Source organism: Gasterosteus aculeatus, chromosome 3, assembly GCF_964276395.1.
Source record: "Gasterosteus aculeatus chromosome 3, fGasAcu3.hap1.1, whole genome shotgun sequence".
In the NCBI taxonomy this organism is placed as follows: domain Eukaryota; kingdom Metazoa; phylum Chordata; class Actinopteri; order Perciformes; family Gasterosteidae; genus Gasterosteus; species Gasterosteus aculeatus.
In genome coordinates, this window is record NC_135690.1 from 15,074,988 (window position 1) to 15,095,520 (window position 20,533).

Genomic DNA, 20,533 nt, shown 5'->3' on the forward strand with positions numbered 1-20,533 from the left:
CGTTTACACGCTCGGCGGCTGTCACGGCCAGAGCGCCGGCCTCCCGCAACAGCCTTTGTGGAGACGTCAGTAAAGTGTCATGTAACAGATATTAAACTGTTGCAGCATTCTGAGCGATCCCGTTTTAAATGTGCAACACGTTGTCCACGGGCTTTTCTTGGTAATGTACACTGCTAATAAATTGTAATCATATCTAATGAAATGTTGAGATCATGACAGCGAGATAATGACGGCACGGCAGTGGAATTGCTCGGTGAAATTACGAGGCTGCTGTCCAATAAATGCATGTTTAAATATACACTTAAAGCGGTGTCAAATTAGTCGTAACTGCAAATTGCAAATCCCTAGAAAGTATCACGTTCAGAAAAAAACACATCATGGTTTACTGGTTGACATGGTTAGCCAGGAAGTGATGAAAAGACATTCAGACCCATTGTCTCCGCCCACAGCGTCACTTTGCTGGTGATGACGATGTCCAAAGCATTTGAGGCTACCAGTATGCTGAACTGTGCAACACGCCTTTAAATATGCATTATCTTTTCATATTCCTGTGTTTTTCTCTCCCGTCGTCATACATCCTGTAAATGTGTTGGATGTGGACAGCTGAACATTACACCTGTGCGGTATGTTGCCTGATTTTGAAACATGGCTTGGATGAGAAAAAAAAAAAACAAATCAAAGTATGACTTTGGTGGGGGGGGGGCGATGACTGGTGATAATAACCGGTTCACAGCTGGCGGTCCAGCTCATCGCAGATGTCCTGAAGGTGTTTGATGGTGAGAGGTCAGCATCCGACACGGTCCGATCGGGTTCATTTACACCAGTGGCTCTCAAACCTCAAAAAGAGAAATGTCCTCCCCCCAACAGAATTGTACTTGTGGAAATTTCATTGGAAATTACATTTTGTGACCATCGATGCGTTTTAAAATAATAGATTAAAAAATTGCAATTGCTTTCAAGAAAACCAAAAGTTGTCGCTGTAATTTACCTCTTTCTCACTGAATGTCTTTTCAAGATAATAACAACAAGTGCAACCTGTGAAAAACAAAACCAATCTAAAAATATTTGATTTAATAAAGATTTTACATGTGCAAAACAAAATTCACGCTCAATGTTAAGCTTGTATCTGTATTTCGTTTTGTTAGAGGCAGCAGCGCTCTGTGTACTTTTCGCTTTCGCAAAATATTGCAAGTCAATATAGTTCTTCATTTAAAAAAATTCAGAACTTCCCACCGCGACTGATTGCATCAAACTCCAGCAGCTATTTCTTTATGAACACGTTCTCACATTGAAACGGAAAAGTCCGTCCGCACAGGCGACAAAAAAGGAGATTGCACTTTCGTAGAAGAACGACAGTCTTTGGTACTCGCTGTCCCAATTTCCAGAGGTTGATTGGAGGGTAATTCGGATCCCCTGCTGCGCATGGCCCCTAATGAAGGATAGAGAGCAGCTCGGTGCCCTCGGCCAATCAGAGTGTGACAACCAACGCCATCCCTGTAGGGCTTAAAAGAGGTGGAGAACTGTGCAGCCGGGTTTTTTTCGGATAGTTCCTTAAAAGTAGAGCAAACGTCATTTCTAGGATTGGCGTATCGGGCCTGTTAAAGCGTCCCGCGGAGCCAAGTGACAACTCATTAAAGTACTTCGGGCTACGCTAGCTCCATATAAAGATTCTTGGAGCATCTATACCATGAAATCTAAGACAAGTCAAAGCGACAATCATAAACGGCACTAATGTCTCCGTCACAGCAAAGCGCATGTTGGGAAAACCGAGCGTGGCTTGTGAACTCGAGCCGTGAGACTCGATCGCTGCATGAGGGTTGAATGGCAGAGAATAAAGTTTGCAGTGGTAGAAAACGGTGTGGCTAGAAAGGGGGAAAAAACAGCACTTATCATCATTACTGTGGAATTTTACAAGAAAATTCCACCCGCATATCCACTCAAAAATGGCCAACATGGCTTTTAAAGAATTTCTATGGTATATATATATATATCTTTTAATAATGGTTTGGAAGAATTTTAATAATCTCACATATAAAACATTTGCCTTTAAATGGATTTGGCGTATTATCATATTAGATGCTTGTGTTCTTCTGCTACTGGCCGCAAAATGCTTTGCCACAAGGGGGCATTGAGAAATGGAGCAATAACTCATTCATTAATTGTGCTACAACATTAGAAACACAAATTGGCCACACATACATTTTCCCCTCCTGCGTCAACGTGGTGCCTCGGATGTGGGCGTGACCTCATCACGGCGCCCTGCAGTTCCTTTCTGGCTGCAGATGTTTATGTCGATGGGCTCTCGAGGCGGCGGGCGCAGCTGTTGACCACAAAGGCAGATGCACGAATGGTAGAATGTAGTCAAAAGTAGATGAACACACATTTGTTTCAGTATTTTAAGAAAAGATATCGTGTCTGCTGACTGAACGTTGACATTTCACTACTGTGACCGAGGCCTCTTGAACTTTTATAGTTCATGAGCATACAAAGGTCATGTGTTTGTCCGCTGTTTGATGCTCACGGCCGTCCTGTTACGTAATATCACTTTAGTGTGGAAACCTTTATCCATTACGTTATTCTCACCAACAGGACGTCTTTCACCGCCTGTATCTCATCTACACAGTGGGTTACTCCATCTCTCTGGGATCCCTCATGGTGGCCGTCGTCATCTTGGGATATTTCCGGTGAGTCTACGCTGTCACACTGCATCAGTCCAAGCGCGGAACGCTTCCGACGAGAGTTGGATTTGGTTCCAGGAGTCCGGACACTGTGTGAAGGTTTGCTGGCACGCCGGCCCGGTAGTGGAACATTTCCCACCGCGCTATCAGAGTAGCAGCGTGCGCCGGAATGTCACCAAGACTCAGTGGCGCGGTTTCGCGGGTAAGCGTGCCAGCGTGCGATGCGGCACATTTTCTGTCACGGGAACGGCTCCCCAAGCAGGCGAACTCTATCAAACGTGACCTTTTGGCTTTTACTTTGACTTTTAACGGGCTGTGGTATGTCCACCCTTTTGGCCTCCGGGCTTCCCAGAGGCTCCGTTTTTTTCTGACATTTAGATTCTTTGCTGTTTTCAGGTTCCGACGACAAACGGCACAACGCTTGGATGTTTTATCGTGTTGTTCTAACAAGCTCAGAAAGATTACAGCTACAGATAAAAGATGTTCTTGAAAGAGCTTTTTCTTCTCCTGCAGATGGAATTGAACTGATTAAGGGATTTACCACAGAGGCGCCTCTATCTTAGGTCTCTTACCTGAGTGGCGAAGAAAACACCTGAACAATGTTCCATAAATGTTTGTCCACGGATGATTAATTCTTGGCACATTTGTCATTATTTGCTCTTTTTTTTGAGCACAGTGAGAATCAGGAAATCGACGTTTGGTCGCTGTTTACCAATCTCCCACAAACTTGATTCCACAAACAGGCAGGCAGTGTTGGGAACGCTCCCAACTGGCACCAGAAGTATCCACGGGCCAAATGAGTTTAATAAGTCATCCCGAGGGGCCCTCTGACATTCTGGCTTCGTGCTCCACAGCACTCCAGCCATGTCTCCCCCCTTAAACATGTCAGCTTTTAGACATACGGAGCTCGTAAAGCTTTTCCAGGGGGAGAAAAGGGATATTTCACATTAGCAGTTGTGTTCACAATCTTTCACCGGGGTAATGTAGGTTATTAGTGTTCCATTTTTAAAAAAAATCAATACATCTCTAAGGGAGGCTTGTCAAATAGGCTCATTAATGAAGCTTTGGGGAAAAAACAGTTTATACTGAATTTTAAAAGCATAGTTTTTTTATACACTTGAAGTTTAATGTTGAAATATATTGATTTATGATTTTTTTTTTTTTATTACTTTTTTTTATCATTATTTTTTCTTTTTCTTTTTTTGTGGCCATTGATCCAGCAGCTTGCTCGCAGTACTGGACCGCCCCCTAAACGTCCCTGTCTGTAAACGCTCAGACGGGACGTTTTGTGAAGAGCTTTTGACAGACACACTTGTGTTTGTCTAGAAGGAAATTTGCATGCTTTTCTCAACACATGCTTTCAATTTTGTTTCTACCGCCCGCTTCAAGCTGAGCAGTTCAATATTTGTGCATTTCACACCGCGTAATCGCAAGAATGTGTTGCAGTCAGCTGCTTCTAATTAGGATGGGTAGTGTGTGTGTGTGTGTGTGTGTGCAATAGGTTACACGCTTACATTAAGGTGCGCCAGGCCACACAGACACAATTCTCAACAGATCAAGATCTACTCTCCGCTCTTGTTGTTTTCTCCTCCCCAGACGATTGCACTGCACCAGGAACTACATCCACATGCACCTCTTTGTGTCCTACATGCTGAGAGCGCTCAGTATTTTCGTGAAAGATGTTGTGCTCTACTCCGGATCTGCCTTGGACAACATGGAGAGAGTCACGGTGGAAGACCTTAAATCCATCACCGAGGCGCCGCTGTCCAACAAAACACAGTTCGTAAGTACGCCGACCAAGAGCACTCCGCCCTTGAAGGAATGAAAAGAGAAGGAGAAACACTGTCGGGCTCAGGGAGCTTTTATTTGCTACAACAAATTACTGTAATATACAGCGTTAATATAGACAGCAGGAATAACAGGAATAATTGTATAATTGCCTTCCCTGCATAGGTCATTTGACTTGTTGTGTGGCTCGGTGTTGCTTCCAAAGAGGAAGTGGTATTTTTGCAGAGTCTGACCTGTTTTTCCGTTCTTTGATGGGGGCAACGCATGCTGCTGCCTCACGGAGTCAAGTTTGAAACATGGCTGAATGTCTGGATACCTTTCATGCACGCACTATAAAAACACATTTTGGAGGGTAGCTTAATAAAATATAATAAAATAAACTCAAAGATGATTAGTCTGTAGTACACCGTGTGCACACTGTATAACACAATTTTTGCAGGGTAGTAATTATAACCCATGCAAATTGTTTAAATGTTACTGGAAGTGTGATAGTCAGCAAACAAATGTATAATTATGGGTAACTTCCACCTACACTACCTCTTTTTTGATAACACCTACAGCCTATTTAAGCTGAAGTAAAACTTACTTTCCCTGATTAAGTAATAAGTCATATTGTCCAATTCTTAATAACAATTATTAGGTTAAGTTCTTACAATCTAGAGTTAATATTACCTACTTCTACTACTTGTAATCAGTTGTTTAAAGTATTAGGTAGACTTTACCTAATAGGGTTTCTTTTATAGTGTGCTTTAATATGAGCCATCCTAGATTATAACTGCACGGTTACAGTAGGTGACATATGACATCGTAGGATGTTTGTACTTCTAACTACTGCTGCAGAAAATACGACGTAGACCCTTATGCTGAAAAAACCACTACATGTGTCAGTAAAATAAAGTCTTTTAAATCTCTATGAAAATATAAACCAAGCTATTTAACAGTTTTTGTTGATTACATTGGATTTTTAACTACTTACCTTTCATTAGCAGAAGTAATTTAATTTCTGACTTCACTATTCATTGTATATTTGATCCACCTACGCATTCGATTTCTTACTTTATTACAGACGGTCCAAAGAGTTTACAACAAATCTTGACTGACACGATTTCAATTAACTGTCTAATTAATTAAGATGTCGAGTGTCCCCATGGCCAAACACGTGCTGTTGCCGAGCAATGCTGGATAGGACACAAAGTGATGAGAGACAGAGATGACAATTACCACACTGCTAATCAGTATGGATGAAAAGGGCTGAGAGAGGAACGGACTTTTAATAATCAGCGGTCGGCAAAACGGCAGCAGCTTAAACAGTCTGGAGGTCGACTTTAACTGCAGCCCAATCAAAGTAAATCGCTATAATAATCAATATAATAATAATTCTTCTCATTGTTTCATTTGTTATCCTTATCCTAATCAAAGGTCAATGGGATTTTGCATATTTAGTGACGTAAAGAAATTGCATGTGACTAGAATGGTTTAACATCTTTGACTGAAATAATTTGGATTACGGCACGTTTGTAGGAGAGTTTTTTTCAAATCTCTGCACTCATTTTTACTGTTCTCCAATACAAGTTACCGGGCCACACAATGAATGCATTATGCCCATTTACTTTTTGTCCTGGCCAATATGTCAGTAGGATTATTTAACAACTTTAATTTGGCCCAATTAGGCAGTTAGGCACGTCTTTAAGAGTCGACTCTTTTTGAATGCATGAAACCCCGTCGCTTTGGCAACTGCTGCTTTGTTATGCTAATGTTAGCAATTTACAGCTCCTTTGAACACATCTTTATTCTACCTCTCGACTATCTCAGTGAATTGTTTTGAAGAAAAAAGAACCTTCGCAAACGTTTTACAATTACTGCCAATGGTTGTTGTATGAAGGCCAGCAACATGATTCTTTTTTACTTGAAAAATCTGATTCATTTTCTGTCAAATAATAATATATGCTGCATAAATACGCCGTACAGTAGATTGATAAAGTAATTGAATAAGGCTCAGACTCGGGCATATACAGTACAAAACTGTTCCACCTCGGCAAGAAAGTACTTGCAATATATAATCTACAATAATATTTCTCAATGTTTTTAGTTTTTCCTATTCTCCCCAACCGTATTTAGAATTCAACAAAGAGTCTCTAAGAGTCCGCTGCAGCTGGCTGGCTTTGTGCACTAAAATCTGTTTAATAATATATTTCAAAAGTGACTTTTTTTTGTCACCACGTGACGATTAAACCTGCTCTCCTTGCCCCGTTGTCCGTGAACAGATCGGCTGCAAGGTGGTCGTGACCTTGTTCTTGTACTTCCTCGCCACCAACTACTACTGGATCCTGGTGGAGGGTCTGTACCTGCACAGCCTCATCTTCATGACCTTCTTCTCCGACAGAAAGTATCTGTGGGGATTCACTCTGATCGGATGGGGTGAGTTGCGCTCCGTTCATATTCCCCTTCAACGTGTTCGCACTATGATTAGAGGAACCGTTACGCAAGTGAAATCATGAAAAATGCAAAGTGTTTAATTTTCTGTTAAATAAGTAAATGCGGCGCCGTCGAACCCCGGACATTGTATTATTCAGTAGGTAAGGACAGTGGAGGCTGACTCGCTTGTAAAAAAAAAAAAAAAACAGTGCATGAACGTGGGCTTTACAGCTCCTGCATTGTACACACTGTGCGTAGAAGTTACGTAAGCACAGCGCATACAATGTGGATGCTGTGCTACCCGGGCTCTACCCACAGGGGGTGAATTAGAGAATCATTTGCAGCGCTTTATAACCGAGAAGGCCGCAACTTTAATACGTTTGATTCTCTTTTCTTTTTTTTTTTTTTCCAGGAGTGCCAGCTATGGTTGTGACGGCTTGGGCGACTATGAGAGCCACGTTTGCAGATACGGAGTAAGTGATCTGCATCATTTAGATGAAGATGAAGTCCACTTTACACATTTGAAGTTAATTACATATATGATCAGATGTGTGTGTGTGTGTGTGGCAAGTCTCCTTTGACAAATTTACATTTCAAACGTCGCATCCCGTAAGCACCGCCTGAAATACATCAGCATTCTTCACTATTCCTGATTGGCAAACATGCCAGGAACCTCTGCTCAACGAACGGCAACAAAGCTTACGGACAGGTGTGAAAGATAAGAAGAATGAAAGTGGAATCACCTTCAAAGAAAACTGCCTCTAACCAGCCTGGCAGGCACTCAACCCCCCTGTTAGTGGCTCTATCTGTAGTCTCCACATTGGCCCTTCACCACATCAAACATGGGAGACTCTAGAGCTCACAGCTTACTGACTAAGCTGCTGGTCCGGTGGAGAGCAGATCAATTCCACAGCCGTTTTGGCCAAGAAAGACCAAGCAAGCAGGCGTGGTAGTAACAGTTCCCAGCGTGCATGTTCGGCCTTAAGGAGTGACAGTTCGCTCTGGCCGAAAATCGGACAAATGGCCCGAACGCTTAATGTTGCCCCACCATCAACGCTCACAGATTGGTGAATTTACAGCCGCAGGCCAAAGAAATACATTAAAAAGAGCACAGATGAGAAGGACTAAATTCTTACATGTTGCACTTCACGTTGTAAAGTGCAACATGCAAGAGTTCAGGCAGAGAGTGTTTTAGCCACATATCATTTTGACAACTCACTTCTCCCCATCATGTTGTCGTTCATCTTCTGCAGGTGTTGGGACTTAAGTGCGGGCAATCTGAAATGGATCTATCAAGTGCCGATCCTGGCGGCCATAGTGGTGAGTGCACTTGGCTGGCTGCCGCTCGCCTGCCGAGTCCCAAATGACAGCGTTTCACGGCACCTGCCGGATCACACCGCGTTCCGTTTGCTCTTCTGACTCTGACGTCATCGTCTTTCTACTTGTGTCCTCAGGTTAATTTCATGTTATTTCTGAACATCATCAGAGTCCTGGCAACGAAGCTGCGAGAAACGAACGCGGGCAGGTGTGACACAAGGCAGCAGTACAGGTATTGAGTTACACGCCAGTCACTTTGGTTACCACTGCCAATTAGTCGAGAGGATTCTAGACAATAAAAAAGTCCCAACGCTGTTGAGAAATGCCCGTCACCATTTCACAGATCATCATAATATTTGTTGCTTTGACTTAAACTGGTTATTTTAGGTGTATAATGTGCAGAAGGTGCTTTTTTGTGAAGATGAAATGTTGCTGTCACAGAAAGCTGTTGAAGTCCACGTTGGTGCTGATGCCGCTCTTCGGGGTCCACTACATCATCTTCCATGCCATGCCATACACAGAGGTGTCCGGGTTTCCCTGGCTGATACAGATGCACTACGAGATGCTTTTCAACTCCTTCCAGGTAAATCCGCTGTGGCAGAAATGCTCATTCAGCTGAGCGTCCCAATAGATATAAATGCATCCTTATCAAGTCGGAAAAATCTGATGATGTGATCGGGATTATCGGAGTTAGCGTTAATTCCAGAAAGGACTTTGAACGTCTCAGCAAAGGCACTGGAGGGGATCAGTTACCGCATGTGCTGGTTGTTAATGAAGAAGAATAGGAATAGATAGCTGGCTGATAAATATAGCACAAATGTTGTGCAACGTTCACATTAAAGACGCATCTTTCTTTTCTCTTTTACAGGGATTCTTAGTTGCAATCATATACTGCTTTTGCAACGGGGAGGTAAGAACTGCATTTCACACCAAAACACCCCACATGATAGTTATCGCTTGGCTAAATGAGCTTATTTTCTTCCCAGGTGCAAGCCGAGATCAAAAAGTCCTGGAGCAGGAGGACTCTGGCCCTGGATTTCAAAAGAAAAGCTCGGAGCGGCAGCAACACTTACAGCTACGGACCCATGGTGTCCCACACCAGCGTCACCAACGTCACCGCCAGAGGGCCGCTGGCCCTCCACCTCACCACGAGGCTGGGGCCGGGGCCCCTGAACGGACACAGGAACCTCCCCGGCTACGTGAAGAACGGCTCCGTCTCGGAGAACTCGGTGCCCTCGTCGGGACAGGAGCTGCACGTCCCCGAGGAGGAGCACTCGGCTCCCGCGCGGCCCTGCGAGAGCGAGAAACCCTCCCCCGTGGTGGAGGAGGAGAGGGAGACAGTCATGTGACCCCGCAGGCCGCTGCGTACAGGGCAGGAGTGTGGGAGGGGGGGGGGGGGGGGGGGGAACCCATCAGGGGGGCTGCAGGCATCGACGCTGCGACGAAGCCTGGGCATATTTCCAGCAGATGAGACTGGAGGCGATAAGTGAGCCTCGCCACCTTCACCTGACGGAGGACGACCCTCGCTGACGCAGCCAAAGGGGGCTCCGCTCGTTCACGGCGAATGTGTAAAAGGATGAAAAACAAACGGACGTTTCTTAGTTCTTTTCCACTGCCCCGGTGGTGTCTTGTTTCCTGTTAACTTAAAGAAAAAATGTTGTGTATTCAGCTTTTGATCATGAATCGAGATGGGGGGGGGGGGGGGGGTGGTGTTTAGTCGCAGTAGTTGCCTTAATCGCCTCTGTAAAGCCAGGTGGGTCGAATGCTCTTTAGTGACACGCGGGTGGACGGTTTGATCAGCAGGTTGTGGGGAGGCTAAGTGCAGGTTTAGCCTTAAGAAGATGCTAAATGCTTCAATCTGGAGGCATCTGCTCACGCGTTCTGGCACGGTATCTCACGTGTTTTGCCGTTGACTTAAGTCCACTTCAGTATGAACGGGAAGGTACTCAGGTAATTGAAGTCATCCGTTGTTGCACACCTATTTTGAATACTTAACTCTGAGGATTATGCTACGTAACAAGGCTGTGCTCTTCCGTCTTATTTCTTTCTCAAAATGTTGTACAGTTTCCGCTGTTTAAAACCAACCCCTCAGTATTCATCTCTTTAATTAAGATCTCAAATCAGTTCAAACGAATGTTCCATAACCCAATTTTCCGGTAGAGCGAGATGCCAAAGCTGGAATATGTCTTTGGAGGCGGCGTCTGTGCGTTCAGCGTTAGTTGAGGAATGTGTTGATGGACGTGTCACAGAAACGGTATCGTATCTTCCCACAGAGATTCCAAAGGACGGCACTCGGTTTAAAAACACACACACGCGGTGCAGAAAATGTAAATATTCCAGGGAAATGTCAACGACATGAGCATTCCACAAAAATCCTATTTGGCTGGAACTCATAGTGGATATGAAGGGAAAGCCGGAGTTAGATTTGTACAGGTGGTTCAGTGATATGCTGCTGTTTTATGTGTATATACAAGTCACAATGTTTACAACGATCAGAAATACATTCTAATTGTGAACTAATCCTGTTCATGCGTATGAATATGTTATAGTGCTATGTTGTTGTTTTTTTCATGTGTTTGTTCACGGAATGTTTGCGATATTTGGATATTTGGTCATGTGTGTATACGGCCCGAAACAGGTAATTATATTTACAGGTGAGGGCATTTAAACTGCCATTCAATGAATCATTCCACAATACATTTTAAACTCATAGATTGCAGGTTTGGTGACATCGTTCTATCTGATACCAAAGAGAAAAGGCGCAATACGCTGCCGGAGAAGACAATGTTTTCATACACATACTTGTTTACAACGACCAAAAGTCTTGAAAGCTGTAAAATCCGCCTCCCAGAATAAAATTCTACTGGTTGTAACTGTAGGAAAATGTCCAGATGAAAGTGTTGGAGTCGAGCAGCTAGATAAATATAAATACTCAAAGTGAGAAAAGCCATTCACAACGCTCAGTGACCAATCTCCACCAATGGACCATGACCATCTCCACCGATGGACCATGACCATCTCCACCAATGGACCATGACCATCTCCACCGATGGACCATGACCATCTCCACCAATGGAACATGACCATCTCCACCAATGGACCATGACCATCTCCACCAATGGAACATGACCATCTCCACCAATGGACCATGACCATCTCCACCAATGGACCATGACCATCTCCACCAATGGAACATGACCATCTCCACCAATGGACCATGACCATCTCCACCAATGGAACATGACCATCTCCACCAATGGACCATGACCATCTCCACCAATGGACGTTTTCTTGTTGATCTTTTGACTCAACTTGGTCTCAAGTCCTTGGTTCGTCACTTTTGGTGATTTAAGTTGTGATTTTGATCCAATTTTACCCCCTGAAATACCAGCATATGACTAAAGCCAATATCTGCTATTAGAAGCATCATCCCACATTCCACATTCCTACGTTCCACCATTCGATGGTAAACTCTAAAATACCAAAACTTACAAGGAACTGACAGAAAGCGTCGTCATACATACTAAATACTCACTAATAGAGAAAATGTGTAATAATGGATAAGCAGTAGACAAATGCTATGAGTTACAGAGCCCTGCTGTCAATTCAAATGATGCCGACTGCGTACCTGTCACCTGTTTTTAAAGACTGTAGCATAGAGTTTTTAAATACGAAATTACTGAGAGATCACTGATGGTTCGGGTCTCTTCGTGGTTATTATTATCGCTGAGCATCAACTAGAGGTTTTCCATGAGGACGGGTTAACATTGCGTATTGAGTAAAGAGCTCATCAAGCGACTGGAGGTGTGACTGTTCTCTCTCTTAATGACTCAAAGCCTCTTTCGGCGCCGCTATTTATTGCATTTCTCACAATTCAATCTAACGTTACATGAATTGCCCCTTGGCGAGTAAACATTATGTTCATTAAAATATATATTATAAATATTCCATTAGAATACATTACAAATTATATTTGAGCACTTTAATAACCTATAATACAGTATTTCTCTGATTGTATCATGTAAATTGATTGTGTTTTGGAATCAAGTGTAGAATAAGGCCAATGATCATAGAGCTAATGTTGTAATTTGTTGTTTTTTTCAAATACCTCTCATGGAAGTATAAAATGTGTGTTCTTGTCTTTTATTTATCTTGAAACGTACTCGGTGGAGTGAGCGTCGGTCTTGTGTTTGCTGAGACGCCTTCTCATCACTCTGTCGTGATTTAGGTAGATGTATACGTGTAAACTTGGAATAAACTAATAATATGTATTCTGGTCTCTAATGTTTATCGGTGAATTGTGAATTGTGAATAAATCTGTAATTTTATTCTTTCAACGTTCAATGATTCTCAGGTAGACACATTTCAAATGTTCTTATATACAAGATTTTTGTTTATTTCAAATATAATATACAAACGTCATGATAGAAAAAAGGTGGTGCAGTGAGAAATCTGCATTGATCTTTTTGGGTGATTGTCTCTGGGCGCTAGAGTTCACTTTTGAGCTTTCCTCGCCCCCCCTTTAGCCGCCGCTTTGCCTCCTTTCTCCCCTTTGTCCCCGTTCTCTCCAGGTTTCTTCCCTTTTCCTCCAGCAGCGTCTGGTTTGGGTCCCTTTTCGCCCTTCTTTGACGACGCATCCTTTTCGTCTCCTTTCTCTTGTTTGGCAGCCTTGCCCTCCTTCTTGCCCTCCTTGGACTTCTTGTCTCCTTTATCGGCGTCCACTTTACCAGAGACTGTGTTCACCTCTTCTTTCTCTTCTACCTTTGCAGCTGCAAGAAAACAACAAATACAAAAGGTTTAAAAAAAACAAAAAACTTTAAAAGCTTTATGTCAGCAAAGTCCTCATTGGAGATCATTTAATCCATTTGTATCAATTCTTTGACAGCATTTTCCACATAAAAGATGCCACCTCACAATGAATTGGACTCTTAGCTCTCGGAACATGTAACTTCCCCAGTCAAGTGTTTTCCCATAACTGCTGATATAGATCTATAAGACGCATTGTTTTTTTCTGACGAGAACGAGCGTTAAAAACGGGAACTGAACCAAATGTGGGACGGACTCCGAACGGATCCAAAGGCTGTTTTACTTTGCCGGCGCTCTGTAATGCTGCAGAGACACCGGATACACAAACGCAGGCCGGGAAACCAAATGCCAGACAAACAACACGTCAAAAGGCAGCGCCCCGGGGGGCGGGGGCTTATTTCAGCCCTCTGTTTTACTGTGTTGGGTGACTTTAAATAATCAACCAAACATCACAATGTTAATAAATACGTGCATTTGTTTCTTGTGCTTTTATCCCGATGCATTTCCACTTATCTTACTAACCTTCATGTTGCTTTTTTAAAATCTTATTTCTATAGACGTCTAGACAAAGCTTATGATGCATCAGTGCCCTGAAGATGACTCCCAAACGATCGTTCCAATTTCGGGGGGGCTGGTGCAACAGTCCTGTTGGTTTCACGCTGTGCATGACAGCGGAAAAAAAAGGGTTAGCACTGCCCTCAACAATAGGTCCCGTCCAAAAAAAGGTCCAGTGGGATTTGAGGACACATGGCACCATTTCTAAAAGAGTCCCAGTGACCTTGCAAATGTAACCTCAGAACTGGTGTTTCTGGAAGCAGATAAGTGTCCTAATGATATCAAGAATATTGCCAGTTTTCCTTTCAAAGCAACAAAGCGGGACTTGTTGCACGACCAAAATTCCTTTTCGCAATTTGGCCGGCCATTGTTCGGCGTGCTGTGAACTTTGAACAACCTCTTCCTGGCTTCCCCATCGGAGCCGTCGTGGACGGACTCGCCGGCCGTGAGCTGATGGCACATTGGGAAGGATTGATCCAACGCTCCGTCTTTGTGCTCTTTGAGACAGAGGGATGAAAGGTGGAGACTAAGCCTGCGCTTTTCTTTCTCCCTTCAGCGAGTATGTTGCAGCAGATACTTGCTGCGGAACGGGAAAGCTTTCCTACCCTGGCATTGTTTTCCATCCCGGATGCTTTTAACCGCTGGATAAGAAGCTCTCATTGGAGAGTTGGGAGCGATTTCTGCAAAACGTGGATCTTACAAGCTGCTGCGTGAAAAATGTGTTGCTGCACACGTCAAAAAAGATGCCAGTTGGCTCCTCTTGATTCACATTTGTAACATTTAATGACCTGCTAAGCTAAACTCCAACTGATTGCTTTGAATCCTGTGAGCGTATTCCCCGCTTTGCATAATCAAGCCCTCATTCAAAAAAAAAGCAAATTTGCGACAGTTTTCATTAGGAATTTCCTTTTACATTCAAAACCACGCCACATTCCCTCCAGATTCTCTGCATGTGGTAATCTGGTATGTCAGATATTACTGAATATTTCATTTGGGCGTCACTTAAGTCTGACATTATCACTGGGGGAAAAAGTTCATTTGCATGTTGGCTTTACATCTATATTTCCCATTACGGCATTATTAGTCATTCCAGAAGCAAACTTTACATTATGATTAGTTTGTTGTTGAGAGCAACTAATGAATAAGATCATCCTGTCTGCTGTCATTGCGTCTCCCCTTCAGAGAGGGATGCCACATTAGATCAGCTCTCTAGACTACACTGAAGATTAAAGAGATATGGAAGCTCTGCCGGTAGCTGCAACAAGACCCATGTCAGTCCCTATTTGTCACATGTCACAGGGAAACAAACACACACACAAGCATTACAATCCGGAGAGACACCAGAAAATGGAACCACGGATGAGATCAATGATCATCTTTAATTACACTAACGGGAGACAGTGTGAATGATTTGCTTCGAGTAAGCAGGCGGAAAACAGAACATCACAGCGCACAAACGGCATTTTGTAAGTGACACATATCAGCCGTGAAGCAATGATGCATTTGGAGAACTAAGGAAGAGCAGGTAGACGGCCGCTGCATGTAGAGGACCCTTTAGGGTGGCCGCGTATTTTGAAATCACTTAGCCGGGAGGAGAGAGTCTTAAAGGAGGCGAGGTTCAGAAGAAAAGGAGGGAAGAAATCAGCCGGTCTCTGGCAGAGTGAGGCAGCCGGGTTGCTCCTCGCTGACCCGGGCCGCTGAGGGCTGCCCGTCGATGGCACTTTGAGTTTGGACTTGCTCAGAGACCGTCTCTACTGCAGAGGCACCTGAGGCACCTGGAAAAACAAGACAGCGAGGAAGAGAGGGAGGAGGCGAAGCAAGACAAGAGAGGAGGGAGAGCAAGGGGAGGAAATTTACTTCCACGGAGCAGAAGAATTGAACCGAGATTTGTGAGGTGAAGGGAAGAGACAGTAAAACATTAAGACGTTTAAAATGTCCCAGGAAGGATTTGAGATAAAAGACAGCTGTCTTCGTGCCTTTTGTGGTTCTGGCTGGAGATGATGATAGAGAAACGTGCGTCTGTCTGCGTTAGTCCCGCCCCCGCACGCCACACAAATAGACAGGATTTATTGGGCGTCGTGATGTGTGAAAGCTCGGATTGGCCAAGAATGGAAAATCTCGCCCGCAGTCAAAATCCCTGGGGTGTGCTTGTGTGTAAGGTAATCAAAGACTGGTGTCGGGGGGGGGGACATCATATTGTGTGTGGTGGTTTATTGTTGACACCAGGCCTCCCATTAGAAGCTTCCAGCCTCTTTAAGATTCAAACAGAGTGTTTTCTCTTTCCACCGTATAACAAGAGAAAACAGGGGAACGTTTCCAGCAGAGAGCCGGTGTGTACGATGCTGAATAAAGAGAGAGAGAGAGAGAGAGAGAGAGGGGTACTTACATCCGGGGATCTCCGTCAGCTCGTTCAGCGGTGGCACCGTCTCTAACGTGTTGGCGTATTTCTTGGCGGCCAGTCGTTGCGCGTGCCGTGCCTCTATTTCCTTTTTGGTCCTCGGGATGCGACACTTGAATATACAACATAGGGTGATAACTAAAGGAGAGGGGAGAAAGGGGCGGGGGGGCACAATTGGTTTATTTGAATAGCACATTGCACCACGGATGGGTCACGAATTGTTACTTGCACAAATAATACATACAGTATACAATGAAATTTACTTTTTTTACCTTTTAATCTATCAGTCAAGTTCTATACAGACATCAATGATGAGGTCAATTACTATTACTGTCAAATTACTGTTGAAAATTTCAAAACAGAAGAAAAAAAATGGATGCATTTATTTGTTATTAGCACACTGATGATCAAGCATGCTAAGAGGACATCGACATACTAGCATGGTCATTGGAACCATGTCGGCATGCTGCTGTTTGCAGTGTGTCTGCAGGCACCATTGTGCAGATGCACAGGTTCAATTCTGAGGGAGAAGATGTGTCTATTTTGTTTGTATGAAATGGTGCTTTTAGGAAAAGAAAAGGCCTCGTAGATTTTGTCACAGTGCAGAAAATGTCAGATACACAATTTGCACTGAGAGAGAATCTCTCCTCCCCCTCTTTACATTTTAGGCTCCTATGAGTCACTTGTGGAGTCACAGAAGGGATCTCAGCCTTTCCCTTAATCCTAGTTTAATTATTGCTAATCACACTGTGCTTGATTGTCGCACTGTGGACATATAATTGTATGTATTGAACCTTTGGCCTGCAGCTTTTTCTCAGGGTTAAAGTCTATTTGCAGAACACATCGAGACAAAGTGATTTCATACGTACTGATTGCTAAAATAAACATTGAAAAGATGGCGATGACCTGCCATAACCGCAGCCCCCAGAAAACCACAGACTCTGAGGTGATGGGGTCTGGCTTCTTCGGGGGATCTGTGGGCAAAAGCTGTAAATAAAAACAAGAGACAATGTTGATCTTTTCGACTGAGAATTTATAATGAACTCTGTTTAATGTGAAGTACACACCAGAGTCATGTAAAACAACCGTTTCATAAAAGAAACATCTGAAACAAAAGAAAGTCATCTAAAAGGCATCAAGTCCCTGATTAGTTAAAAAAAACACAAAAGCAGCTGATGAAAAGGTCACTTCCTCCAGCGAAAAACACCCACATGGTTTTTATTTTTTTGTGTGCGTCTCTCTCCCTTACACATCACTAACAAGCGCACGCGTCTGTAAACATGACACCGTGCAGCCGCAGTAGACCCGGTCCCACGCGGGTTTCTCCTTTTCTACTTTATATTGATTGCTTGATTAGATGATAGATGATCGATTTGGAAACTGCACACCATAATCCAACGAGTGGGGAGGATCAGAAAATGGAGCATTATCACATTTGCTGCCTATACTCGTGACACCGTAATGTGGTGAGATTTAACAATTTTCCAAGAATAGGCCGAGACTGTGATGTAAACAAAGCAGCGCTGAGCTCCTCAGGAGATCAGATACGTACGTGAATTGTTTCGTTTTGATGGAAATAAATAAAAGTACAATATTTAACCCATTTGCAGGTGTATTCTGACCAAAATGGTTCACAATGGGGGGATAGCAGATATCACTATTACCATGAATAGAAATATTTAGTGTCATTCGGAACAACGTTTTTTGGAGTTCTTGCCAGAGTCAAAAAGATCGAGCGGATTTTTGGCCCTTGTGCTTCCTCCGTCGCGCCACGTGAGCCTCTCAGCAGCAGCGTAAACAGACCTGCTGTTTGCGTGTGAGCGAGCCGACAGGCTTCAGCCGGCCAACGTGTGACAGCAAAAGCTGTCTCCAGGGGGCCGGAAGCACCGTCCGTCCCCCCGGAGGAGGACGCGAGAGGGGGGGGGGGACGAGAACTTGAACAAAGAAGCTGCAAGAAGGCAAAAAAAAACAACTGTCTGTGTGAGTTCACACTCCCACAGAAGGATTAGCAGTGATGGGGATATTTAGCACCGCTGCTTCAAGAGCGTTTACATAATGCTAAATCCTTTCCTCTGGGGCAATTTCATGGGGCGGGATTAGTGGCTGTAAGACTATAAGTTTTCTTTTGGTGGAAAAAAAACGACACAGAATCAGACGTGACCTCGAGTTACCTCGTGTTGATCATCACGTACCAAATTGATGACGTATTTTTGTGCGTTGGCTTGATATTCAACGGCATGGGTGAATATTCTTTGTTATATTGTTGATTTTCTTAAAAGGTTCTCAAGAGTAATTGAGGAGAATTGGTACAATGCGCCAGAGGATTTATAGTGACAGGTAGGAACTTTTTAATAAAATGATAATGTATTATAATAAAATGTACGCAGCGTATTCGCACACCACGCTCAGTATCTAGATGATATTTCTTCATGGTTGAAGCCAAGTTTTAAAGTCTGTTTGTATTCCTATCTTTAATATGCGACCACAGCTACTGACTCATTCTTATATAAATGTTGTTCTAATCTACACAGCTTAGGGAAACGGAGGAGCAGTATTCTCTCCAACGCGACCCCCCTCCCTTCAGCACAAAAGCACAAAAACAACTTGGCCGAGCGTGACGTCATCCGCCTCCCGTTTGCACCGGTGCACACACATGTGGCACAGCTATTCCCACGGGGACATAATGTATCAGGTATCCACAAAATGTCCCCCCACTCCTCATTAACCGGGGGCGGGGGGGGGGGCCACAAAGCGACCCCGTGAACCGGCAGAACACGTGCACCTGTCCCCGACGCATCCTGTGGGAACCCGCGGAGGACGTGCCGTCGTGTCGGGCTCTTACCTCGGGATCCGGGACCTGGGAGGACACGGAGGACAAGCACTGGGACAGCAGCACCGCTCCCCAGCCCCGCAGCAGGAGCTGAGGTGGACACGCCGGCTGATCCACAACCATCCTCTCCCCCCCACCCCCCTCTTTCTCCCCGCAGCCACCCTGCCCCCTGTCTCCCTCTTCCTCTCGTCCTCTCCTTCTTCTTCCTCTCACTCTGTCCGCGCTGGCGCCGTAAAAAAAAAAAAAATCGAAAGGAGAGGACCACAGTGGCCCCTGGGTGTTTAACGGGGACCGTGGTGCTGTCAGCTTCCTCTCATACTCAGCTGTCTGCTGCTCTGCCGTCTCTTCCTCTTCTCGCTCTCCCAGAGACACCAACTGCAGGCAGCCCGAGACCGCCGAGCCTGCAGTTGGGGTGCATTAATTAATCAATAGAGCCGGTGTGCTTTACAGCCGGGGACAGGCAGTTAACACGGTGCAGGGAGAGGGAGGGGAGGGGAGGGGGGGATGGGCAGTAGGGTGAAGCATCACTGCAGTGGGGCAGGATGTGCCAGAGGAGCTGTGTGTTTGCACCTGAGGGGGGAGCAAAAAAAAAGGGGAGACGAGAACGTTTGTTTTTATCTCCAAAACATTCGGGCGCGCTCACCCCGTCTAGTTAATGTCCAATTGCCCCAGCCACTGCTGTAAATGCCTAGACCTATACTGACTACACGAGATAAAGGTTTCAGGTGAATGAGCGACTGACTGAAGCGCCCTGCAGGGCGACGCTTTTCTCACTGACTCAAGATGTAGAAGGAGCGTGAAGTTCTGAAGAAAAGAACCTGGGACACAATAACTTACATGTTGTGATCGAGGAGCACACACTTTAATGCAGTGGCATGCTTGAATATGACCTTCCCTGATGATTTATATGAAATGTTGCCCGACCGAGATGGCCTCTGGTGGCGATGTCCTCAGCCTCGGCCGTAGAGTAGCCGCCTGTGATTGGCTCGTGTCGGAGGTGTTGGATGCAATCACTAAAGCGGTGCTCCGCTGGATCGACTCCGAATCACAGAGTGAAGAAGAGCCTGGTTAGTGGATGCCAGCACAGAGACTCAGCTTTTCCTTTATTGTTGAATCTCCTTGAGAATTCTGCTGCTATTTGTACCCTTGTACCCTGTTTTTGTGTGTACAACTCAATACAGAGGTGTGTCAGAAAACAAGAATTGGTGATAGTACTTATTTGTGCTCGGTGGAATTCCTCCCTGCGTTGATCATTGTTATTACATGTCTGTTTTTAATCATTCCAATATTAGAATCACCTTATTAAGATTAAGATAAGATAAAATAGTCCTTTATTAGGATTTACAGGAGCCACAAAGGGGGTGAAGTGCACACGGACATAAAAAAGATCACAAAATAGTTATAGCAGTAATACAATAAAAACAAGAAGCCACAATACCTGAAATGAGATATTATATACACAGATATTAAATATTACAGACATATGTTACACGTGAAAGAAAGAACTATTGGACATTATACATCTCAACCACCGTGTGGGAAAATATATGTTGAAATGAAACAGAACGATCTCTTGCTATTGATCAGTGGTAGTGGAAGATGAAATCCCTTTCATGGTTCTAATACAGGGAGTCAAAAGGCCTCCGATGGTACAAACTGAGTGTTTGATGTTTTGGTCCGTCGGCCGTCTGATGTGGTGGATTTTGTCACTTGGAGCCATTAGTGTCGGTTGCAGTGGGCAGAAGA

General features: G+C 44.3%; 2 protein-coding genes across 2 annotated transcripts in view; one reads left to right on the plus strand and one right to left on the minus strand.

Annotated features, from left to right (window-relative positions):
• The window catches only part of pth1r (parathyroid hormone 1 receptor), a 34,541-nt gene extending 22,011 nt beyond the window's left edge, over positions 1–12,530 (plus strand). The window contains exons 5-13 of the mRNA XM_040172246.2: positions 2,590–2,684; positions 4,275–4,461; positions 6,731–6,884; positions 7,294–7,354; positions 8,135–8,201; positions 8,336–8,430; positions 8,640–8,781; positions 9,067–9,108; positions 9,185–12,530. Of these exons, the coding sequence (XP_040028180.2) occupies positions 2,590–2,684; positions 4,275–4,461; positions 6,731–6,884; positions 7,294–7,354; positions 8,135–8,201; positions 8,336–8,430; positions 8,640–8,781; positions 9,067–9,108; positions 9,185–9,547 (1,206 nt within the window). The 3' untranslated portion in view covers positions 9,548–12,530. The remainder of the gene's footprint in view (positions 1–2,589; positions 2,685–4,274; positions 4,462–6,730; positions 6,885–7,293; positions 7,355–8,134; positions 8,202–8,335; positions 8,431–8,639; positions 8,782–9,066; positions 9,109–9,184) is intronic.
• A 34-nt stretch (positions 12,531–12,564) lies between these two features.
• On the minus strand, positions 12,565–19,254 carry tmie (transmembrane inner ear). The gene is made up of 4 exons (XM_040171226.2): positions 18,800–19,254; positions 16,827–16,944; positions 15,946–16,095; positions 12,565–12,967 (listed from the first exon to the last, which is right to left on the minus strand). Exons 1-4 carry the CDS (start codon positions 18,908–18,910, stop codon positions 12,693–12,695), a joined length of 654 nt encoding a protein of 217 aa, XP_040027160.2. The 5' UTR covers positions 18,911–19,254; the 3' UTR covers positions 12,565–12,692.
• Positions 19,255–20,533: the final 1,279 nt, after the last annotated feature.

What these genes read in the sequence shown, in the direction of transcription:
- tmie (XM_040171226.2), bottom strand. Translation starts at nt 18,910, where the DNA reads ATGGTTGTGGATCAGCCGGCGTGTCCACCTCAGCTCCTGCTGCGGGGC. An exon ending in AATGTTTATTTTAGCAATCA is followed by an intron (nt 16,096 to 16,826) that starts GTACGTATGAAA and finishes CCTCTCCTTTAG; the next exon opens with TTATCACCCTATGTTGTATA. An exon ending in GCTGACGGAGATCCCCGGAT is followed by an intron (nt 12,968 to 15,945) that starts GTAAGTACCCCT and finishes GTTTTCTTGCAG; the next exon opens with CTGCAAAGGTAGAAGAGAAA.